Genomic DNA, 24,034 nt, shown 5'->3' on the forward strand with positions numbered 1-24,034 from the left:
AACCACCACAATTTTTCAGAAAGCTGGCAAAGAACCAACCCCTATTCATTCAAACAACCCATGATCTTTACTTCTGCAAACCTCAGAGTTTTCATCTACAGGTATAAATTGTAATTGTAATAAGATATAATTGTAATAAGAGACCACCATCGTCTTCAAACTTGTCCATTAAAAATAAGCTTTCTCATTTCTAGGACGGATTCAGGCTCAGGTTTGCATAACTGCAGTAAAATTAAGCCCCTGCCTCTACAGATCAGGTGTCAAGGCCAACAATGGAGCTTAAATTAAGAAAAACCAAACAAACAACTAAATAAAAAGAAGAAAAAATTAAATAAAAAGAAGAAAAACAACCAAGCAAAAAGAACCCTAACCACTGGGCACTATGAAAATTGGGCTGTTTGCACATTTCTGTTCCCAGGGCAGCTGTAGGAAGGGCACAGTCTGGGAAGAACTTGTTTTGAGACAAAGGCTGTTCTCTTCATCCACACAAGGAAGTGTCATTCTTCTCCTACTCCATGGGGAAAAAAAAGTCTAAGATTGAAGTCAAGTAATTCCTCATGCAAATAAAAAGGCCATTCATTTTTAAGAAGAAATGCAGAGATTATTCCAAGAACAAGCTCTTCTGGACATCTCCTCTGGCATACATGTGCTCTGTGAGATGGAACCACTGGTGGCAGAGCACAAATTCCAAAGCTGGCAAAAGCAGGCAATGGCCAGCCCTTGTCACAGAACTTCAGGGGGAAGTTCACCAGGGCTTTTAGCCTCAAATTTTGAAGTGTTACAAGATCTTCTGCAAAACAGATTTGGTAAGGTTTCATAACACTAAAAAACCCCCAGTGAAATAAAAGCTTCAGTTATCTTGTACATACCAGAACAGATTCAGGAAAGGGCAAGGATTCCTGGGAGTCTCCACATCGCAGATTATAAAGGTACCCAAACACGAGGAAGGCATAATTAGGGAAGTTCCTTGCTACAGACTTGCTCCTTGGATGCAGTTTGTACTTAACAACCCCCCATTCTGGGGGCTGTCACCTGTACAACTGGATATTCCATAGCTCCCTCCAAATCCTGCTCTTAGGACATGCAGGCAGGACACCTACACACCCTGAACACATTTTTTGTATTTTATTTTTGTTCATGAGTAGTTGTCCAGAATTTGTTTGGGATAGGGAAGAAGAAGAAAAAACTGTTCTGACTTTCAATGTCCAGAACAATTAGTGTTTGGCCAATAAATGTACCTCTTTGTAATTACTTAAGATCCAGAGAAAACCTGAACAGCCCCAAGAGAACTGTGGGGGCAGGTCTGCCTGCAGCCTCTAAGCCCTTCTTCTGGGCCAAGGAGCACCCTAAGAGTGAAAACAAAAATATCATAAATACAACCCCACTGCAGAGCCAGGCCTGTCCCTCTGCTCCCCCAGAGGCACAGGAAATCCAAGGCTGAATGGGCTGAGAAAGGGAAATGTTCACTGCTAATTGCACAATATAGAAACCCAGAGTGCTAATGTTAATTAATAATAAAGTCAGTTGTTTTACTGCTGATTGGCATGTGGAAAACAGGCACCAGCCAGCTCTGCACAAAGGGCTACAGGCATTTAGAGTATTTGTAATCAACCTAAAAACTGTTAAGATTGGTTAACCAACAGTTAAAAAGTCAGACAGTACAATCTTCAGATGTCAATAAAAGCATCTTTCCTGTAGAGCCATGAAATGAAATATTCTTTAGAAGAGTAAAAACATACTCGCCCAATTAATTTTCTGAAATCTCATTAAAAAATTTAGCCAGACTAAGTCATACACTTCTGACCTGAATTTTAATTATCTTTACACTGGATATAAGGTTTTTCTGATATTTGCAATGCATCATTAATTTTAAAGGAATGGTTTCCTTGCTTCTAAAGTGCATACTTCATCTGAGTGACATTTACTGTAACTAATTTCACCTTTAAAAGACATCTGCAGTAGTGATGGGGGATCTCCAGCCCCTCCAGTAGAACATGCACACACATTATAAGCAATGATTTACTATCAGCATCAGTATTTCAAACCCTTTTAGTATGTCCAAAATTATACACCTGCCTGCATTCAATAACGCCTACCTGAAAAGAATTTTGCATACTTTGAGGCTGAAATTCCAGTGTGAATTTATGGGAACACATTAAAACAGATTGATTAAAGAAAGAACTTCTAAGCTCGCAAGAGATGAGGAAACTTCTAAAATATGGATAATCCTTCAAACAGGTAGCCAAGTAATTATTGAAGAATACATCAGGTTTTTCAATTTGAGCTTCAAAATGAGACTACACAGTCATCATAAAATATCCTTCACTCAACCTGTTACCTGGAATTTAAAGTTTACTGAAGAATTGGCTTGAGTTTCAAAGTTTCGGCATCCCTGTCAGCACGAATGGGATCTATCCTGATATCCAGATATTCTGTACCTATCTAGACATTTGTACTATAACATGACAAGGAAAGAGAGAAATACCTTGGAAATAGTAGGACAAGGTGATATTCACTAAGAAATTAAAATTACCATAGAAATAATCTCTTAGCAGCTCTGCTAAGATGTGAGTATATAAAAGAGTTGTTTAAAAGTGAGTTATTGTGTTTATTTAGTATGAAAACTAAGCGAAAAATTACAACTCTATATTTTTATATCACTGATTTACTCCTAAATAATTTTTATTGCTTACTGCTATAAACACTAAGTAATCTAGAGACTTAAATAATTAACACCTTCACTCTGGAACATTACTAGAAAATGCTCTCCCTCTTGCTGATGAACTTCCTTGGTGTATCTCTGGGCAGGTAAGAGAACCAAAAGCCAAAACTGTGATTTTATTGGACTTTTTCTTTTATTATTATTTGTATTACAGATAACTTCTAAATATCCAGCATTATTCAAAGGTTTCATCTTATTAACTAAACTACAGCAGTTAAAGATGGAAAGAAAAGCCTGACACACTTCCTCATATTCTGTACTGATGAGTTATAAAGCAGAAAAAACACCTCTGTCAGAACTGAAAAAAAAAGAAGCTGTAGAAAGCAGCATAATTACAGGAAAAGCTCTGGGGAAGGAACACGTTGTTGCTCTGGTCTTTTGGGGGCTGGCACAGTAGTTTGGAATGAAAGGGATGGAAGGAAGGGAAGGCCATTCCATACCAAGCCCCCTCCTCATCCAAGACTCTCCGAACTCATGTTCTGGCTTTTTCTGCTGAAGTTTTTATCTCTGCCATTAACAACACTTCTCGTAAGACCAGCTTCCCAAACCTCCCTCCCTTCCACAAACTATTACACAGCATGTCTGCATTACTCAGATTTTCAGAAGAAAGAAAGGATGCAATTTCAGATTCTTCCAGGTAAAAAGTACCAGAGATTTGAAAAATTATATATAAATATATTCCTGAAAGATGGAAAATCAGAAATATGTCATCAGCAACCCTATCATGCCACCAATGTAAGGCCTCTAAACACAACCTTTTCTTACATGCATTTTTTCCAGTTCCCTGGTAGACTGTATATTTTTGTTATTCAGGTCTTTTTATGTTATTTTGACAGCAAAACCAAAGGAAGTCTTCCTGCAATTCTAATTCCAAATTAGATCATTCTCAGAACAGTTTAATAGAGCCCTCCATTAACAGAACTTGGGTATTACCAGAGTTGAGGGGAGGTTTCACTGAACAATGACCATACAGCAAAATGAGCCCACTCAGCATCAGCATCACAGCAGAACACTGATTATTAGCTACTAATTACACTTAACTATGTCATTACAAATTCTAACATGTGCTCCAAGATGCCATGAATGTATCTGCTGCACAGGAACACTTCCTAATCTTGTTCATGAAATAATTACAGGGGCACTATCCTGCCAAATGAGGCAGTAATTAACCCTAATTGCTCAAAATGCAACTGGCTAATTCTAGGAGATTAATCAAGGGGATTCAATTATTATTAAATGACTTAATATGACAAATTGCTGCATTAGGAGAGGGGGCTTTGCTCCACACCATGGTACTTTCCCAGCAGTGCATTCACTGTGTGCAGGAAACTCCCCCCTTAGCAGAGCCTGTGCTGGGCACTGGCAGAGCTCTCCCAAGGACCACTTCTTGCTCAGGGACCCTGGATCACCTCTGGACTGTACAGTGGGAACGACAAATGATCACTCCCAGCCCCTCCCTATGGTCACATCACACCACAGTTACAATCCTCTTCTTTCTGACAGCTTCCCAAGATGCTTTTGGTTTATTCCTTAAAATAACATAGGGGCAAAACTGAATTGCTCTGATCAACAGACAAACAGGCTGAAAAGGCAAGCAGCCAGAATTCACAAAATCCAAGTTTCATGATTACACAGACTGTGGGTTAATCCTGGTTTTAGCTGCCTTCTGCAGAAAGGCAGGAAGAGAGAGGAGCTGCTACAGTGAAACTTTATTATAGTATGGACAAAATACATTGCAGGATGGATTCCAGAGACTCACAGGGAGCCTACAGTTCCACGCAGAATGAGTTTTTTCTTTTATTTAGTAATTACTTCTCCAGCACTTATTATGACACTATAAAAGGAGATAAAATACATTTATTCACTTACACAATCATCTATTTTACTTTGGCCTTTTCTTCAAAGAATCAAAGACAAGAGAATGCCAACACAGTATGTTTTCATAAGATGATTTAAAAACACTTGTTTTAAGCAAAATTCAAACTATTTCCTTTTTCTCTTATTACAATCAAAAAACTTGGTTCAGGAAACTCTGGCTGGCTGGCAGAATCCCAAACTGGATATTCCCTAAAACTGCTATAACTGCACTAAAAACAAAAGAAGGGGGGCGAAGGCAGCTAAATGCTAAGAAATCAAGAGACCTTTATAGAATGAAGGTAAGAAAAGACAGAGGCAGACAGATCAGAGACACCTGCACTTACCTGAGGATCATGCTGGAATTCCTGCCCTGGCAGCTTGCACAGAGGGTTGTTCTGGTCCCCTAGATGATGAGGATGGTTGTGCTGCCCTTCCATGGTATCATACCAAACTCTGTCTCTCGCTTCTGCTGGAGGCAAAAGAAAGGGAGAGGTTGGTCTCTCACTGCCCAGCCAGCGTGGGAAGAGAGGAACTCTGGGCTGTGCCAACAAGTGGCTGCAGCAGCCAGCGGGAGGCCGAGTCCTGCCCTTCCCCTGGGCTGACTCACACAGCTCAGACACAACCCCACGCTCTGACAGAGCAGAGCTGCTGCTGAAAGGGCCCAGCAACAGGCCAGAGCCACCCTCTTCCAGAGAGTACCCAACAAAACCACCAGCATCACAGCTACTGCTGGTATTGTTTCACAGTAAATAAAGGAGCAGAAAACGGGTTTATTCGGTCAGTAGTTTGTTATCTACTAAAGACACTGCTTTTGTCACCTGTAACAGTAGCTACTGCCACTTCCCCAAGGAGTGAAGGTCCCCAGTCACTTAGGGGACATGCAAAAAGGTCAGCACATCTCCATTTGTAAAACAAAAATTAAAAAGTCCCTCCAGACTGTTGCTGCTTTCTTTGGTCAAAGACAACAAAAATTCACCCACAGTCTTTCTTTCCTACCCCCAAATTACAAGCTTTCATTGGCAAGACACAGGAAGCAGGAGCTAGAAACCATATTGGATTCAATGAGGCTGAAGTGTTATAGGAACAACAGAGAAACAAACTCCATGCATGAATTCCTTTGCTGAAGCTCCAGGCTGGCCCAACACAGCGATCGGAAATGAAAGTCTGCTCCCCTTCAAAATGGTACCAGAACATGCAGGAGTTGTAAAGAGCTGCCCATCAGGGAGCTGAGACATTCCAGTGCTGGAACAACACTGTGATCCCAGATTAACTAATTCTCCTCTGGCACAGGGCTGCACACACACTTCAGGAACACCTGAAATGTGTGGCCAACAGTGACAGGGCAGCTGTGGGCTTCAGGCTGAACAGCTCTCAGACACCTCCTCTGCCTGCAGAGGCAGAAGAGACTGAACATACCCAGATTTTCCAGCCCTTCTAGGAAACAAAACCCATACTTGAGCTATTTGTGTTCAAGCCTGACTTGCAGACAAACTCTGGTAGTTCTGTCAGCTGCTCAGGGAACCAGGAGTGGATCACAGCACTCCCTGCTCCACGCCAGCTCTGGGGCCGAGCAAAGTTAGGCCCCAAAATACAGTCACAGCATTTACAGAACACCCACAATAAATACACTCATGTCCCTTCCCCACAAAGGGCCTTACACAGGTTTTGGTTATCCCTTACCCACACCCTCTGTCATTCTGAGTTGTACCATTCCTGTCCTTGGCACTGACTGAAGCCTAATGGTGACAAGGGAAGATTTAGTGGCCAACACAAGCATTTGCAGAAACTTATTTCAAGAGTTTTGGCAAGTATTCACTCAGTGAAAGAACACAACCTGACCTCATTAGTGTATTAATAGTGCATGCCTGGTACTTGGGCAATGACTAAGTCTTAATTTAAAATACAAAGGTATTTTAAATATTTGTGGGAGTGGAGGAGAAAATATGATGCAGAAGAATTTCTGCAGCAAGTAGTGCTCAATTCTTTTAACAGTTGTCTGTGAAATAGGCCTTTAGCTCTGGCAGATCCTTCCCAACACCAGCTACCACAACACAGGTGGAAAGCAGAGACAGGCTCTTCTTGTGTCTCAAGCAAATGAGCTTTCACTCTAACAAACGGTCACTAGACAAAAGAGCTGCAGTTCCTGCTACGTTAAACAGGTGAACACACGGGTTGCTCTCAACAAAAATAGTTTTTCAAAGTCAGTACCATGAAACTCCAGTGGAAGAAGGTATGTTAGTATGAAGAAGTTTGACTTCAAGATTTTTTTAGTCTCAAGCATCTATAGGTTTATAAGCAACCAGGTGAAAATACTTAGATAAAACTATGTCTCTTAATAGCGACATTAAAGTGCCCTATGAAATTCCTACCTTATGCTACACTGCTGGAACTATCCTAATTATTTTATTATTCAAGATTTGGAGAAAGGCTGTTTACTTGAAGGGAGAGCAACATGTTCTCTCTCTTCCAAGTCCACATACACAGAGCAAACGCTGGTTCCAACACCTGGCTGCTCAGCCCTGAGCTCCACAGGAACCCAGACATCCCACATTCCCAGCCCCAACACGGAGACACATCTGGGCAGTGCCACGTGAAGTGTCCACAGTCTAACACTGATCAAACTGTGCATCCACTGTGTCCTGCCTTCAGAAGGTCTAATACTCAAAGAAAGGGAAGGGATTCACTTCTGAACATGGGAACCTGAACGATCTCATCACGCCCCAGTCTGGGCACTCCCAATGGAACTGTCACTCTCTGGCCATAAGGAAACTCAAGGAGCAAATCCCTTGCTGTGAGGGACCATCAGAGGCAGGCAGTTCAGAGCCCAGGAGAGCCCACCTGCCACAAGCAGGGACAGGCCAGGGGCAGGATCTGCACTCAGGCACTGCTTGCTTGAAGAGCTACAGCTGGAAGCAGAGGAAGGAGAAAGAACAAAATAGCAGCTTTGAAAAGAGATCCAGCAGAGCTCACATGACAGCACCGAGCCCGCTGACACCTCGGGACAGCATGTCCTGCCCCAGGCTGTCAGCTTGGCTATTCCGGGCTCTTGGCACTGGACAGGGAGAGGGAAGGGGAATCCCCAGGAAGGGGCTTCACAGAGGATCTTCAAATAGCAGCCAGCAACATGAAGGCACTGCACTGCATCAGAAAAGGTACAAGGTACACTCTTAACACTGGCACGTTTTTACTTGACATTGTCTTAGCTCTGCACTTTTCCTTCTCAAGTGACAGGCTTTTATTCCTGCTTCCAAATTTCCTACATAGTTCTGCAGTATCACACATTTTCACACTGAGTCTTGACTATGACTGTAAATCAAAACATCTTTAAATTGCATGAAGCATCACATATCTTTCCAGAAAGTGAATAAAAGGATAGGATGATCATTACCATCACGGGAAATGCGACCACAACCCACGTGGAATGAGCTGCTCCTTCTCCCAAACTACTGTCACCCTTTCTGCTGTACAGTTATTACTCCATGCAGCAGCACTCACAGGTAACCTGGGGTTTTTCCAAATAGAGGGGAAAAAAAAAACCTCTTGTGCAGTCAGCTCCCCTGCCACAACCCCAGCTGCAATTCCTCTCTGGGTACCTGAATGTACTTACACCTCATCTCTGACACCTAATCAGTAGAGAGCAGAACACAAAACCCCATCGAACCCATAGTACCTTGCAGGAACCTGACAGGTGGAATTCTCAGGGCAGAACAGCCCAGGGCACTTGGTAGCAAAGGCCAGGATCATTAGTTACGAGACACTCATTAAGGAGCAGAACCTCATCAGCATCCTGGCATTCAGTCCCAGCCGCCCTGATGCCCCGGGTGCTCCTCGGTGAAGCAGCTGTGACCAGTCTGATCGGGTATCACCATGTGTCTCGGGATGCCTCCAACTCAACTGCAGGCCAAATTATTTGCTCCCAGATGTATAATCAACATGACAGGACCGTGCACCTCTCAAGCAGGCAGCAAAGCAGCAGCTTGTGCGCAGTGTTACAACCGTTTTCTGTACCAGCACTTTTCACCTTCCTGCAAGACACACCAGCTGCTCCGTGTGCCCAGCGCTCAGCCCTGCTGCTGCCCACCACACACACATATATACACACACAGATATATGTAACTGAGTGTTAAAGCATGGATATGTAACATATATAAATCTGCTTTCCCACTCAGTTACTGTATGCCTCTCATATCCTCTCGCTACACAGGGACTTGTGGGGGGAGCCAAGCAGCTCTGTTTGGGTACCTTGTGTAAAACAAACCAAAACAAAATGGCAAGTCTTGCGTAGTTCCAGAAATCCACAAGCTGACGAAAACCAATCAAGTACATGACTTAACCTACTGCACAAATGTCCATCTTTTACGGCACACGGGGAGTTGTCGGGGACTGAAATGCAGCAGTGCACACCCAGCAGGCTCCCGGCCGGCTGCGATATCCGCAGGGATGCGCTGCCCTGGGAGCCCGGCTGCTGCTCCCCTCAGAGCCCCTGTGCTGCTCGCTGCAGGATCCCCAAAGACTGGGGCAATGCAAACTGTTTTACAGAATAAACACAACCACATCAGCACCACTTTCTCCCTCTCTACCGCCCAATAATATTCTTCCTCTTCCTTGCTCATAAAATAAATCTGCCAGGATACTCTATGAGATTACCTATATATTTAAATGATGATCTGGGCTTATGATTACATTATCGCTGTGGTTCAGGGTACGTGCTCTGGAGAAGGCAGCCCAGTCCTAGGAGAGTATTATTTTCGAGTGACTTTTATTGTCCATTACCTTACACCACTTCTGTCACAGCTATGATGTCTGGTAGGAATAGTTCACAACAGAAATATCTTTGTCGTTAGTATTCTCATTGCAATTTAGTCAGATCAACCTTTAAATCTCATCCATCATACTGAAGAGCTTTGGCAAAGCAAGCACAGTAATATATGCTTCCATGCAAAACCTAATTACAGGCTAGGTTAAAAAGCCTACCCTGTTCCTTCTGCAGTGCAAGGTGACAGGAAATCCTGAGCATCCCTTGGTTTCTCACTCTCCCTTTTTGCTGGTGAAGTGCGTAACCCATTCATTACAGCAGACTGATTCTGTCTGGCACATGACAAACTTACTTGAACCTAACAATTAAACTTCTGACAGCATTTCCAAAAGCAGAGAGTATTTACTGTAAATGCCTGACAATTTTTTTCCTCTCTGCTCATCTCTCTCAACAGTCACCTTATGATGACTGGAAATTACCATAAGCAAATAGCAGTCTAACATCCAAAAAACCCCTCATGTTAATGTGAAATACACACCTGCCAACACTGAAAAAAATATGAATATGAATGTTAAAGGAAACAACATGAGGAGCGGCACTGAAATGCTTGAGGAGAGAACACTGCAAGAGCACAGTTAGAGAATGTGATTCAGTAAAAAACTGCCCAGCAAGAGCTGCCTGTGGAGGGTGATGGTCATGGCATGGCCACCCCTGCCTTGTGAGAAAGTCTGGGGCCTCTCTCAACAACAACAGCTCTGCCTGCACTAAAGGAATTCAAGCAGAAACTGTTAAACTGAGTCCAATAAATTACGAGGAAACAGTTTCTGAATTTCAGGCTTAGCATCACGATGAAACTGCGTCTATAGATTCACACATACAAACATTACAGTGTGAGTTACCCACAATTTATCCTGAAAAGGATTTATCCTGAAAAGGATGACGGTCTTCGTAACGAATTGACCACCGAAGAGTGGTGGTTTAGTCACACCTCACATTTCAGAGGGTTGGAATTGAGCAGGTGCAGATGGGCTTGTGTTAAGACTGTGCAAACCAGATTTTCAACAGCCAGTCAGGGATGGGCTTCTCAAAGACCCCAAATCCACTAACTGAGAATGTTTTAGTGAAATGGCTGAAGAGCCCTGGAGCTTTTTCATACCGTGTCAACAACTGATACTCATTAAACGAATGCTGTGACAGACACCAGAATTCACTGTTCCATACCTAGAAGCAAAATGACATTAAGTCAACTATTTAAAGCTATTCAGAGTCATCTCGCTGTGGATGTCAATAAAACAAATGCTTCCTGCCAATAATTAACTGTATGAAATATCCCACTCTGTTTCAAATCACCACCTACACCCAGCTCAGGTCCATATTCCCATTCTAAGCAAGGAAGATTATAACTTCAAATAGTCTGCCTTCTAGTTTGGGGAAAAATCCAGTACAATGGCTTGAAAATAGCAAGGCCTGGCACAGAATGCTCGACTGGATCACTGTGTCTGAGGATGCCACTTGAGCTAATACAATAGTTTTGAGAGAACATTTCAAGTGCCCATCTCTCATTAGGTAGGCAGGTAGTTTACTTCTAATTTTAGTTTTAAGTTTTAAAAGTTTTAAAGAGTTAGGGGTTTAGAAAGTTTTAAATAATTAAAGGTTGGGTTTTGTTTGGTTTTCTTCTGTGTTGTAGTACCAGCTCCTAGTACTTGGTCCTAAACCAAAAGGCATAATTGTTTAAGTCTTCTGGATACATTTCAGATACTCTGCAGATCCATCCATTCCAAGGGATGGCTTCACAGGGCTCCTATTAAACAGCTCCAGGATCAATGCCAAGAATACTTGGTTTATATTTTAAGGTAAATGTTCCTTTTCACCGGCCTAACTGGACTACTCCTACCCCTTCTTTCACTGCATTGAATTTCCTAGTGCTACACCACATGTAAATATTTATGCATGATGTTTGTTTAGGATGTAAACATCAAATACATACTCACATCCAAAACTGAGGATGGACAGCAGTCAGCAGCATTTAAAGGGACAAGACTTCCTTTGAAGAGAGGTGATAATGTGACCATGGTACAGCAACAGCAAGTTGCATTCTTCCCCAACCAGTTTTCACTGAGGTGTGTTTCAGATAAAGTAAGAAGCCAACCTTAATTTATATTCTCGCAGTTGCAATTTTGAGCCATCCAGAAAATTCACGGTATTCATTTTTTATCACCTTTGAACCATTAGAGCCAGATCTCTCAGATCTCTGTTTTGACACGAAACACATGTCAAAAATAAACACATACCAAACCCACCCGGAATTTCACTGTATTGCTTACCAAGCATGCAACAACATGTTCACCTTTTAATTTATAATGCAATAAAGCTTTCAAACACAAAGCCAAATTATTTAAGAACACTTCTGTTATCCTTCTCAGAATTCATTCATTTCTGATGAAGGAAAGATTAAATATAGGCTGGGAATATATTCATAACGTAAGTGTTCACAGAAACTGCCAGACATTTTCACATCATTAAATGCTAACTGAAATAAGTCCCATCCCATGGAACCATGGAACACACACTGTCTGTACCAGCACTGCCACCTCCGTTCCAGGCTGGCTCCTGGCACAGGAGGGAACAATCTCACTGCACCCCCAGCCAGGTGACAATGACAGCTGAAATATAGCTCCACTCACCAGCAACATCTCAAGGACCTTGTCAAAATGAAGAACCAAAACTCAAGCACTTGGGCAGATGGATTGTTCCAAGGCTACGGTGAAACCCCTCAATCTAAACCAACCCCTGAAATAAGTTTCTACTGGACACAACAAAGAATCCAAACTACTTCCACAGCTGGTTCCAATCAGACACCTTTAGTAACCATCCATCCCACATGGGAGCACAAGTGAACAGACCATCCTAAGCTAGTAAGACAAAACCAGCAGTAAGATCCAAAGTACAAAAAAAAATCTGAATCAGCTCTGCTGCTACAGCCCCAAACCCTGAATGTGGGATCTGTTCAGCCCAGTCTGTCCTCAGAAAGTTTAACAAACATACAAGTTCAAATCTTAACAAAGTTTTCTATAAATCTTTATGTACATATGTGATTGGGAACACCACCACTTAGCACTTATAAGTATCTTTTAATTAGAACACTTCCAAGCACTCAAGAAGCATTAAGCAAACCTCACAGAAATACTTCTGAAATATTGCTGTAATTTCTGAAATGTTTAAGAAAGGTAGATCAAAGTACGAGAGCAAGCCCATGTAAAATGGGCTCAAAATCCACAAAACCTGCTGTAACCAACTCTGCTCATGCAGCTTCTCTCTACAGCCATGCTGCTGGCTATTAAAGACTTTAATATGTCTCAAATCCAGGGAAAAGGAATGGAGGAAAATACAGATATATGTTCCCCCAACTCTAAAACATCAGAACAACAGCTTGAAGTATTTATATTTCCCATAATCAGAAGGAAAAGGAAATGATGCTGAGAATTGTGCAGCCCAGCCAATCCAAAGGTTCATGTGATTCAAATCCAAAAGCAACTTCAAAGCCACCTCATAAAACTCTACCCAAAATGTGCAGGCAGCCAGATGTTGGCATCACAGGAAGAGCTTTCACAGCATCTGGATCCTGCAAGCAACAGCCAAACGGAAGCAGAAACTCTTCTCCATGTAAAAATATTTAACATTTTTCTACTTACAAAAATAGCTATGGTAGAAATATTGTTTATATTTTTTCTGCCCCAAAATACGCCAAGTAAGACTGTATTATCAATATTGCTACTAAATGAAAGTCAGCTGCCCTGCACATTCCTGAGTATCTGGAACTAATGGCACAAATTTTCCAAAAATTAGTGCAGATCTTTAGCTCATATCCCCACTTCTGCATCCCTGCATGTAGCACATCTCCATCTCCCTTCCTACATGGGCACAGCTGTCCTTGAAGAGTAAGATTCATCCACCAGTACCTTGCAGATCAAGGCCACAGGGTAAAACAAAGAATATCTGTTCTTTATAATGTCTGCAGAGCTACTTTTATTACTTATTTTGATGACAGACAGGGTTAATGAAGTTCTTGCAGAGAGCTCTCCCTTTCCTGGGCTAAATGCCCAAATTCTTTCAGGATTCACAAGACTTGTCTATTTAAATTGGGTCCAATTTTTTTTTTCCCTACAGAAAGGCCTGCACAGAATGTTCTGAAGAGAAGCTGGGAATTAACCTTTCAAGAAAATTGTAACTAAATGTGCAAGCTCTGTATAAGAGACAAATCACATTTCACACTGTATTCTGCCCTCTGTAACAATTTTCTATTGCTCTAATAAGCTTCAGTGTTGAAGCAAAAACTCAGTAGTATCAGATTATTAAAAACCATGAGCTTACTCATGGAAACAACAGTCCTGCCCACCCTGCATTTCTTTCCCAACCTCCCTAATGCTGACACCTTATTAATACCTGTGAATAACACACTACTACTCATCAAAAGAAATATTTCAAGTCCAGCAAAATCCAGGTGCAGCTATCACTGACCAGGAAGTTGGAAGCCACGTGGCAAAGCAAGTGCAAAAGCAGAATGGTCTCTCTTCCTGCATTAGTGATGAAGCAGAAAAGCTAAAATAAGACATTACAGTCACTCCAAAGTGCAAACAAGGGGGACTAAAAGAAATCCCAGTAAGTCAGTCACAGAGTAAGTTACTGCATACCTTAATATACAAAGAACTAAGAGCAAACACAGGTAGAGAACCATCCCCAACAGTTTACTCTTGGATGGTAAAGTTCTTACATCTGACATAATGTTATAAATTGAGTAATTGACCCACAAGGAAATAAAGAGCTCAAGAGAGTTAAAAATTACCCTATAAATACCATAAAGATTAACAGGTTTGTAATACCCACCCAAGAAGCGCTTACTCTAAGTAGAATGATTATGAACAGACAGCAAGAATATTTACTCCATGGCCCTGAGTTCAGTGTATACAGACTCCACAAAAGGCAGCACTGGTTCTTAATACAGTGACAGCTGAGAGTCACTCCCTAGGTTTCCCATCTGATTAAAGGGTGGCACACAGACACCCAGTTGTGACTTACTTACTTCCTTGAAATACAGTCATGTATTTTTAAAACCTTTTAAAGGTTTCTTGGGGGGGTTTTGTTCCAGTTTAATTATTTTGAGACTCTCGGTTTTTCACAACTCTGACAGAAGAGCTAATAAAACACCAGCAGCACAAAGAATGAAGCAGAATCTCCATGAAAGAGGAAGAAGTTTTTTTGTTCATGTTTGATATCTATGTACCCTGAGACTCTACTCTTAAGGGAAAGAAACCATCTCCTCACTGTAATGACACAGATTTGCCCCAAGAACAAGAGCCCACTGCAAACCCTCCAAGAGAGGCTTGACATTCAGAGTGCTCCTATGTAGGAAACAAAATGTTCCAACAAGGAGAAAATCCACACCTTTTCAGGATGGCAGCAACAAGTGTCCACAAGGTTAAGAACAGGACAAGACACTTCAACTGAAATTCCTGAAAGGATCGTATTGAACGTACTTCGAAGCTGTCATCTATCCTGTAGGTCAGCATTCCCCAATTATTGCACCATCTGCAGTGATTTTCCTCTCCAACTCCACAGTTTAAAAATCCCTAAGTTAAGAAAAAAGTTACTCTCCCAAGTCAAAGGGAACAGTTGGCTCTAAGAAAAGAAGAAAAATTGGAACTTACATTATCCTGGACCACTTGAGGCAGGAGACAGTGGCAGTGAGGGAAGTGAGCACCACCGAGCAGGGGTGAAACACCTCGGGCTGTGCCACCCCCAGCACCCCAGCTCTCAGAGGCAGCAGTCCCAAATCCCCGGTTTTCCTGTCAGCATGGACTTAAAGCTCCAGTCCATGCACACCATGAGTTTTTAACAGGTTGGTGGATACTTCCCATCTCATAGCAAGTGGGCTTCCCAAAGACCCAACAACAAAAGTAACTGGAGGTCAGCATCTGTCACTGAGCTCTGCAAAATGAAAGACTTGCACATCCTCCCCAGGGTGTGGAGCAACACCTGCTCTGTCAGCAGGCTGGACTGGGACCGGGTCACAGCCCTTATCAGTGCGGTTTTCAGTCCCTGCAATACCACCCACGTGGTGAGGAGATTGTGATTCATTTGGAGACAGCGCGCGGAGGAGCAGGATGGCGACAGCCTCCCCCAAAGGGACAGCACAACCAGTCGGGGGGAGTCCCACCACATCAAACACCAAAGGGTGTTTGGGCTGAAAGGTGGGAGGATGCACTGAAACAGGACACTGCAACCTCCCCAGGAAGGTCCCTCAAGTCTGCTGGCAGTGCTGCTCCGGCTGGTGGGGACACTTTGACAGCCACTCATTTTCGAAAGAGCTGTGCAGTGCAAAATGTTATCGCCCTGATCAGAGAGGAATCTCTGCCCTTTTCTCCAACACTGCCATGCTCAGGTTTATCACCCTTGGTCGCTCCAGCTCGGCTGGTTTGGAAGAGGTTTGAGTTCACACTCCACTCGTCCTCCTGCCCCCACCAACACTGCATCAGGAGCACTCCCTTCCCGCTAAGAGGGCTCACATCCAAAAGGGGTTTCTGGAACAGCAGCAGCAGCATCTCCACACTTGGGAAAACAACATTTTAGCACCATTTCCAGCTGATGTTATACAAACAAACCATCCATCCACTGAATTCAGAAAAAAGCCTGTTACACCTTAGATTGAGCTAAACCCACCCAGAGGTGCAGCCACATAAAGCTCTGGGGAGCTGAGGCGAGCAGAGACCACTGCACCACCCGACAGGGAAAGCTCAACAGCTTCACAGAGAGAACTGCTTCAAACTACAACCCAAACCAGTCAATACTTTGATAAAATAACAAAATTAATTGCCTTCCTAAAAAGCAAACACATTGATCTGTCCAGACTGGTGCCCAAGGTCTGTCGAAGGGCAGGGGATGGGCTGGCACCTACTTTGATTCATCATGTGAAGCACAATTCAAAGGTTGGAGTCCAGAACTGGAGACCAAAGTTACTCAAAACAAATAAGCACAAAATCTTTAAGAAGTGTCTAAGAACTGTAAAATGCCTGTAAATAGTCCAGAGGGGTTAAAAAAAGAAAGACAGCAAGGAAATCACCATAAAGGAGACAGCTGGATGCCAACAGCAGCGACAACTTTGTCATTTAAACAGAACAATCTTACCACCTTCTGCACTTTATGATGACATGTTGTAACTATTTTAATGAGTTTATAATTGCCATGGTGAACTAGCACATAGAACAATAAAGCAGCACATCCAATTTATAATCCCAAACTTCATGCAGTTCGGTGCAAAACATCCATTTCTGCCATTTTCACATCTCAGCAGAAAACACTCAACCTTAAACTGCTCTTTTTCAGACTTAGTTACACCTGGTTTATTCTCTTACTCTATTATTACTCTATTAAAAATGTGGATTTGCTGACAGTTTCTAAACTACCTGATTTTCTTGGGTAAAACAGGCACAGGAAAGACAATACCACCTGATCTTACCAAAACACAGCAGACTACAGAAGTCATGAACTACCTGCAAGGCCTTTTTTGGTTTTTTTTTAAAGATGCAATAAATAATACATCTGACTGCTCAACAGGCATCTGTGAGGTTTCAAGAATGCTTTGGAGTACAAAATTCCCAGGGCCACATTACTTACACCACTTGGTTTCAAATAGATACGAGTCTGCTGTCGGTTCACTTAAATGTGTAACAGGAAACTCGAATTTGACTAAAAGGTTGTATTACATTACTATGGGGTTTATATGGAAACCTTTTTAGAAGGAAGAAGCTAGGGGTTTTTTTCCTCTCCCATCTGCGACAGACAGCTGTCCACTGCCTGGAATCTCTGATAACAGACACTTAAAGTAGCACCAAGCTGAAGTAAACAATTTAGAAATTTAATTTCTTTGATTGTACTGACACCATAAAGTTATTTGCAATTTATTGCATTGTGCCATGTTATAAGCCATGTCACAAGACTGAACACTGGAGGCTACATATACTGTTTTAACAGAATAAAAAATACAGCTTTTTCCTGAAATATTTCAAAATGTTAAAAAGCAATCCAAGAGACTTCTCATGTCTGGACAGCAGTGGTGCTCACAGCAAGTCCAGATGTTTAAATACTTAGCACAGGTTAGAACTTGAAGTAATCTTGATCCAAGGTGCATATAAAAAATAAGCCAAGATAGAAAAGACTTACCTACCTGTATAAAAAGATCTGACAGCTTCATAGGCTTCTGCATTTGAACCACTATTAAAAATAACTCCTTGTGCTTTTCTGTTTTTAAACAAAACTTCACTTACAGGCTCTAGAACTAACACTTGGTCACACACTCAGAACCCCAGTTCCCCCTGTCCTACATTTCAGCCAACTCAAGACAGCAGCTCCCAGTCTGGCTTTAGAAACACACACCTCCTCACCACCCCCAAAACCTGTGTCAGAGAAAAAATTTTGGAAGTATTTTATACAGCTTAATTTTCTATGTAAGTTAGACACACTGCAGCAATTCCAAAAAGCACTATGACTTTTAAGTCAGACCTAAATCTAGATTTTGCATGCAAATGTTTTGGCTTCTTGGTTTTTTTCTTTAAAAAGAAAAATACTGACTGGGCCAACATCACCTCATGGTTTGAACACTTCGAACTCTTCTTTCACCTCCTAGATACTACATTTTCCTCCATTTAACTTCAGAGACACAGCTCTCCAGTGAAACATGGAATTCACAAGTGGAAGAGACCCAGGGTCCACTCTGTTCCCAGGGCAGACATCCCAGTCCCTGAACACAGCCTTGGATCCCTCAGTGCACCCGTCCCACCATGGGAAAACGCAAGGACACAGCTCGGGAAAGCACCACCTGACCTTCCAGCAGCCACAAAGAGTCAAGCGTTCAACTCTCTTACTTAATCAAACTCCTTTTGGCTCCTTGGTTTTACACCAATTCACTGTGAGCTGAGCCAGCCCACAGGATTGGGAATGCCAGCCTGGGCAAGCAGGGAACACCAGGGGAACCCTCCAGCTCAGTGGCACCAGCTGTGTGATGTGAGCTCAGCCACTCGGGACTGCCTGGTGCTGACACACCGAATCTTCCCCACTGTTACCACCAGCTTTAGATAAACTGCTCTTATCTCCCGGAGCACTCCCTGACCTGCCAGTGGAAAGCAGCAGGGCCCTTGCTGAGTACTGGCTTGTACTGAAAGCTTTACAAAGGAAGGGTGAGTACAATAAACACAGCTTAACAGCATTTGGTAACAGAAAGAACTACTTTAAAGGCCTCTGCCTTTAACAGGACAGTGTTCACTTTGCCCATTTTAGACAACCTTTAACTTCCACGTGATTTTGTACTGGGAAAGGCCACTCTGTCCAGTCCATGGAGTGGCACAGACACGTGTGAGCCTCCTCTGCCACCGTGCCTGTCTCCAGAGCCAGGAGCAGAGGAGGCCACCATTCTCTTGCTGCATTTTCAGCACCTTCAGTGACAAGTGGTATCAAGACCACCATAAACTATATTTCAGCGGTATGACTATTTTTGCTTTCAGTATTACATGATTTTTTTCCTGCATCTTGTATTTGTACTGGATACAACAACACATATCACATAATTTCCTACAAACAACCCAGTCAGGCACCTGGAGAGGTGTACACTGGATTAGTCACCATCTGCCTATAAAAGGTAAAACAGACTGGTTAAGTGAGTTTACAAGACAAATGCAGGAGTGTGTGTCATGGGCAGAACGGCCATTCATGACTTCCCTAACCATAATTCTGTGCTCAAACCATACAAAGCATCATGACCACTCCTTGTCTACACAAGTGTTGAGCTGAAGTAAAACTCTGGAAGTTACAATTAGAAACAAGTTCGTTCAGTGGTGAAGATGAGCCCAACTTCCAAAATGAGGCTCAGTGTACTTACTGTTCTCATTTCCTGGAGATCACCATGAACAACCTCGTTTGCAACAAGAACCTCTAAGAAAAGCACATTAGAATGACAAAAACTGAAGCACAACTTGGGCTATTAAATTCATTTTCCCTAGGGACCCATCTAGGCTTTCATTTAGGACAGAGCAAAAGTCCTACAAGCCCCAGATTTCCACTTTCGTAATTTCATTTTTGAAATCTTCTTTTAAGTACTTCCTCTGCTCCTCCAGCCACAGTCCATTTTCACGCTTTAAATCCAAACTGAATACATTTGATTTCTCCCACCCATACCAGCTGCTGGCTGCTGCAGCCACAGAGGTTGGTCTGTACTGCCAGGTTGGTTGTTATTAGATATTTTTCATAGCCTTGAGGTCAAATATATTTCACACCACAGAAAGGAGGAAAAGATGCTAAAATACATCCACTAATTAATCTTTTACACATCTAGAAAGCTGCAGGTGTTCAGGAAGGGGACTTGCTGGTAACCACCTCCATTTTACAGCTAAGAGAGCAGAGGCAGAGCAGGAGAAAAACCCATATGAGTATTTCTGGCTCCTACCCCGATTCAAACAAAAATACTCATTTTACTCTGAGTAAACAACAGCTCATTCAGTACACAAAAAACCTCTTTCAAGCCATTGCAAGAGGCCTTCAGAACAACAGGTAGGTGTGAATAAAGCCCAAAAACACGCTGCAGGAGAAGCCTCAGAATCTCTCACTATTTTCTCCAGTACAGCCTCGATAACTGCAAGAAATGAGAAAAAGCCAGTGTAGGCTCAATATTTTCAATATATATTTCAGTGTTATAGACTGACACAAAACTTTTCAGGCAGGATCACAGAGGGCAAGTACTGCAAAAAAACCTGTTTCCCAATATGGGCTTGGAGTCCGAGTTATTCATCTTCATCTGGTTTTCTCCCAACAAAATGAACAGTGAAGAATTTGAAAAGGTATATAAAAACTCACATTCCAATTATGCATCCATCCTCTCTCACAAAATACCTATTTGTCAAGAAACAGAATTCCAGAGGAAGGAGGGAAAAATGAAACAAGCAGAAACGTTCTCATACATCACAGGTGTTAAGAAAGCAAAAGTTTGGTTCTGCTCTGACAATTCCTTTGGGGTGACAGCAGTCACTCACACTCCATCTAGAAATCTCACTTCCCACAGAAGATGCTCTTTTTCCATCATAGTAAAAGTTTCTCACAGTTCCCATTTTTTAGGTCTCTAAGACTCAGAGCCAGAGGAAACAGGCAGCAACAGCCTTATCTAAAAGCAGTTCCTTCTTTTTTTCTGTTGTTGCTTAACAGAATATGACTGTCACAAAGAATGTCTACAGGAAAAAATTGACAGTGGAAAGTGTTTGACTCAATGTCAAGAGATGTCTCAAACGTAAAAGCTGTAGAAATGCTGCAGAAGTTAAACGGTTACTTACAGTGATTCACAAAAAAATGAACTTTTAAAGGAGACACAGAACTGACAGCAAGACAGTCACAATGTGTCAGGAACTTGCATCACTGGACTTCTAATTGCTACAATATTTCCTATCAAACTACTTCTCCTGCAATAATGCCATAGGCAATCACCATAGGCAGAGATATTCCATGTGTGCGAACAGACAGACAAACAGATGGGCTCAGAAATCCACCGTTATTCTAAACAAGCATAAATCACACTTTGGAGGAAGGAACACGGTGGGGGGAAAAGATAGTATTTGATAGTTCATCTCTGCCATGTGCTCTCTCCCAAGCCATGTGTAATCCTCCGGCACTGGGGTTACCGCGGAGTTCCGACCCTGGGAGGGAGCGCGGCAGAGCGCACCCCGGGAGCGGCTCCAGGACGGGGGGATTGCCAGCAATGGGTCTCAGGAGACCCCAGCACGAAGCAGCCGGGCAGGGTCTCGGGGCCTCCCGGACAACCCGGGATTCTCTCCGCCAACCCCGGCAGCTCCCGGAACCCCAGCGAGGAGCCAAACGAGCACATCCCGGGCTCTGGGGGGCAGCGGCGCACGGAGGGGCGCGGGGCCGGGAACGGCTCCTCCGGGCCGCGTGTGCTCGGAGCACAGCCACTAAAATGGAAAAAAAACCCAAAAACCAAACCTCCCCAAACCCTCCGAGCGACATCAAAATGCGCAAACACTCGTGTTTGTATCACAGCCGCAACTTTGTTCAAGTCGCAAGGCCGCCGCTCGGCCCGTCCGGCGGCAGCGGGGCTGACCCGCCCGGTGCTGGGGACGTCCCCGGCCGCTTCCCGCTCCCGCCCGGGTACGTGAGGGCCCTGCGGCCCGGACCCCCGGCTCCCGCACAGCCCCCGGCGGCCCCGCCAGCGAGGCCCCTCGATCCCGCCCGCCGCCCCTCGCTCGGTCCCGCGGCCCGGCCGGGGCTGCCCGGAGGCGCCGCGCGACGCCGGGGCCCGCGGCGGGCGGGCACACCCCCGGCCCGGCCCGGCCCGGCCCGGCCCGGCCCGGCCCGGCGGAGCGCGGGGCCCCGTGTGCTCACCTGCGGCACGGCGGAGACGCGGCGGTGCCGGCGCGGGGGCCGCGGGAGCCCCGCAGGACCGAGCGAGCGGCGCCGCGTCCCGCACGGAACTTCGCCGCGCGCGCACCCGCCCCGCGCTCCCGCGCACGCGCCGCCGCTCGGGCGCGCGCGCCGCCGCTGCCACGCAGGCCGGGCGGGGGCCGCGCGCGGGGGGCGGCGCGTGCGCGCTCGGCGCCACCTGCGGCCCCGCACCTGGAGCGGCCCCGGGGGCTCCGGCACCGCCCGCGGCACCGCCCGGGCCCGCCGCGCCCCCCGCCCCGCTACGGCGCCCTGCCCCGTGGCTGCCCCCGCCCCGGCTCCCCGGGCCTCATCCGCTCCTGCCGGGGCTGCGGGAGGGCGGCCGGGGCCGCTCGGCTCGGAGCGGGGCCCCATCGCGGGTCCGGCCCTGGCGTTTCGCAGCCTCGGGCCTCGAGTGAGGCACAGCCGAGCTCCTGCACGAGCCTGCCTGGACGGGTTTCGCTCCAAAACGCATCCAGCGTTTGGGACAGAAAATCCTCAATCCGCAAATTATGACATGTATGAATACTTGGCATAAATTTAATGGAATGTGAAATAAAACAGGCTTTTTTTACAAGTGGACGCGAACCTGAAAGTAAACTTGACAATAAACGCAAACCAAACGAGTGAGGCTCAGCAATGGTTCCTGCGGGGCAGCGGGGCTGGGGACCAAGGCAATTGCTCCTAGTTTGTCAGCTGTTGTCAGTTCTGCCAAACTTGTGTGGAGATGTTTGCTGGTATGACTGGAAACTCGCAGCGCTGGCACAGCTCAGTGCTAACACCAGCGAGCCCTAGAGCAGCTCACAAATGAAACACGCTGTGCCAGCAAAAGCACCTTTGCCACTACGACCATTTCCGCGCAGCCCTTTGCTAGTTAAAATACTACTTTTAAATGCTTTTCTTTCTTTTAATTACTCCTGTAATGCAGACGAGTTGAAGTGCCCTAGCAGTGAGCATGGACCCAGTCCCACAGGAACGGGGCAGGTCAGCCCAGTCCACTAGGACTAAGGCTGGGCACCCGCGATGGAGCCGCACTCACGGGGGGCCTGTGGTTTCACCCCAGCGTCCCATGCCTTGGCCTCGCTGTTCCCCAATCCCTTCAGGTGTGCTGCAGCTGTCTGGAGAAGACAGTCGTGTACAGTGACGCCCTGCCCCGCAGCACCGGGGATTTGTTGTGCGTGTTCCCTGGGAGCAGCGGGAAAGGCCCCACTCTCTGCCCGATGTTCCCGAACACGCAGCTTCCAAGGAAATGCCTGCAGCCCTCGTGGCGTGTCGCTGCTGTGCCCCTCTCCCTCGACTGATTGCATCGCCTACACCTACACCAGAGCTGTGGGGAGCCTGCCCAAGACATTTCATTTCAGTTCAAGTAAGTAACTTTTTCCAGCAGACTGCACTCACATACTTCAAAATAATTCTGTGTTTTACAGAACCTGAAACATGATGGCAGATCTTTGCTAAAATGGCTTTTATCCATAGAAACTCCTACTTTTAGGAAAACCTTCTTGCAAAAGCAGTGCCACCCCCAGCATCCAGAGAGACCAGAAACTGCCATGGTGGTTTGGGAAGATTTTAACTGTTTCTTCTGGAAATGTCACTTGGTTTTGGTTTTGTTACGAAGCTGTTTACACTCAGCTAATAGAAATTCACTGTGTTCAGTTTCGGTGAACATAAACAAGATCCAGGGGCTTGAGTTTCTGATACATTTAAGAGACAGTGAAAATAGATTCTCTCTCCCGGAGCATTTCTGATGGCGCAGAGTTTCTCTCCGGGGTGCAGATGCCTGCACAGCTCTGCAATGCTTCTCACTAGAGACAGAGCAATAGACACAACAGATGGAAACTAAGAGGCCACCTGGTTTTAAAGCAAATCATATCATCAATCTATCAGTACAAAATCTGAAACATGGGAAAGTGCTTAGAGAAACAAAATTAATTCAATTTTTTTTTCCAAACTCAATTTTCCCAAAGTCTGTTGATGTACCATTTGCAAAAATGCATTTCTTTCTCTTAAAATGAGAATATCAGTGGATTGAGGTGGAAGAACTTAAGTGCTTTACATCAAAACAACAACCAAAAAAAATCTATTGTTAGGCTGCCATAAGTTACTGTCTTTCTATTCAGAAAAGCTGTTTTTAAAAATCTGCTACATTCTTGTGCACAGCTCCAAGATCCAGGTTTTTCATGGCTAAATTAGACAGACCAGACAGAATTAATTTAAATTATCAACAGCAA

The 24,034-nt window shown here is 44.5% G+C and overlaps 1 protein-coding gene across 2 annotated transcripts in view; it reads right to left on the minus strand.

The window, feature by feature from the left end:
- The window catches only part of NEK6 (NIMA related kinase 6), a 47,185-nt gene extending 25,309 nt beyond the window's left edge, over window positions 1-21,876 (minus strand). The window contains exons 1-2 of one of the 2 annotated variants that reach the window (XM_039561428.1): window positions 21,768-21,876; window positions 4,924-5,045 (exon numbers count right to left, since the gene is read on the minus strand). In XM_039561428.1, the coding sequence (XP_039417362.1) occupies window positions 4,924-5,016 (93 nt within the window). In that variant the 5' untranslated portion in view covers window positions 5,017-5,045; window positions 21,768-21,876. Of the gene's footprint in view, window positions 1-4,923; window positions 5,049-21,767 lie in introns of both variants that reach the window. The other variant, XM_039561427.1, reaches the window with a different exon arrangement.
- Between the last annotated feature and the right edge of the window lie 2,158 nt (window positions 21,877-24,034).

Source organism: Corvus cornix, chromosome 17 (assembly GCF_000738735.6).
Source record: "Corvus cornix cornix isolate S_Up_H32 chromosome 17, ASM73873v5, whole genome shotgun sequence".
Taxonomy (NCBI): domain Eukaryota; kingdom Metazoa; phylum Chordata; class Aves; order Passeriformes; family Corvidae; genus Corvus; species Corvus cornix.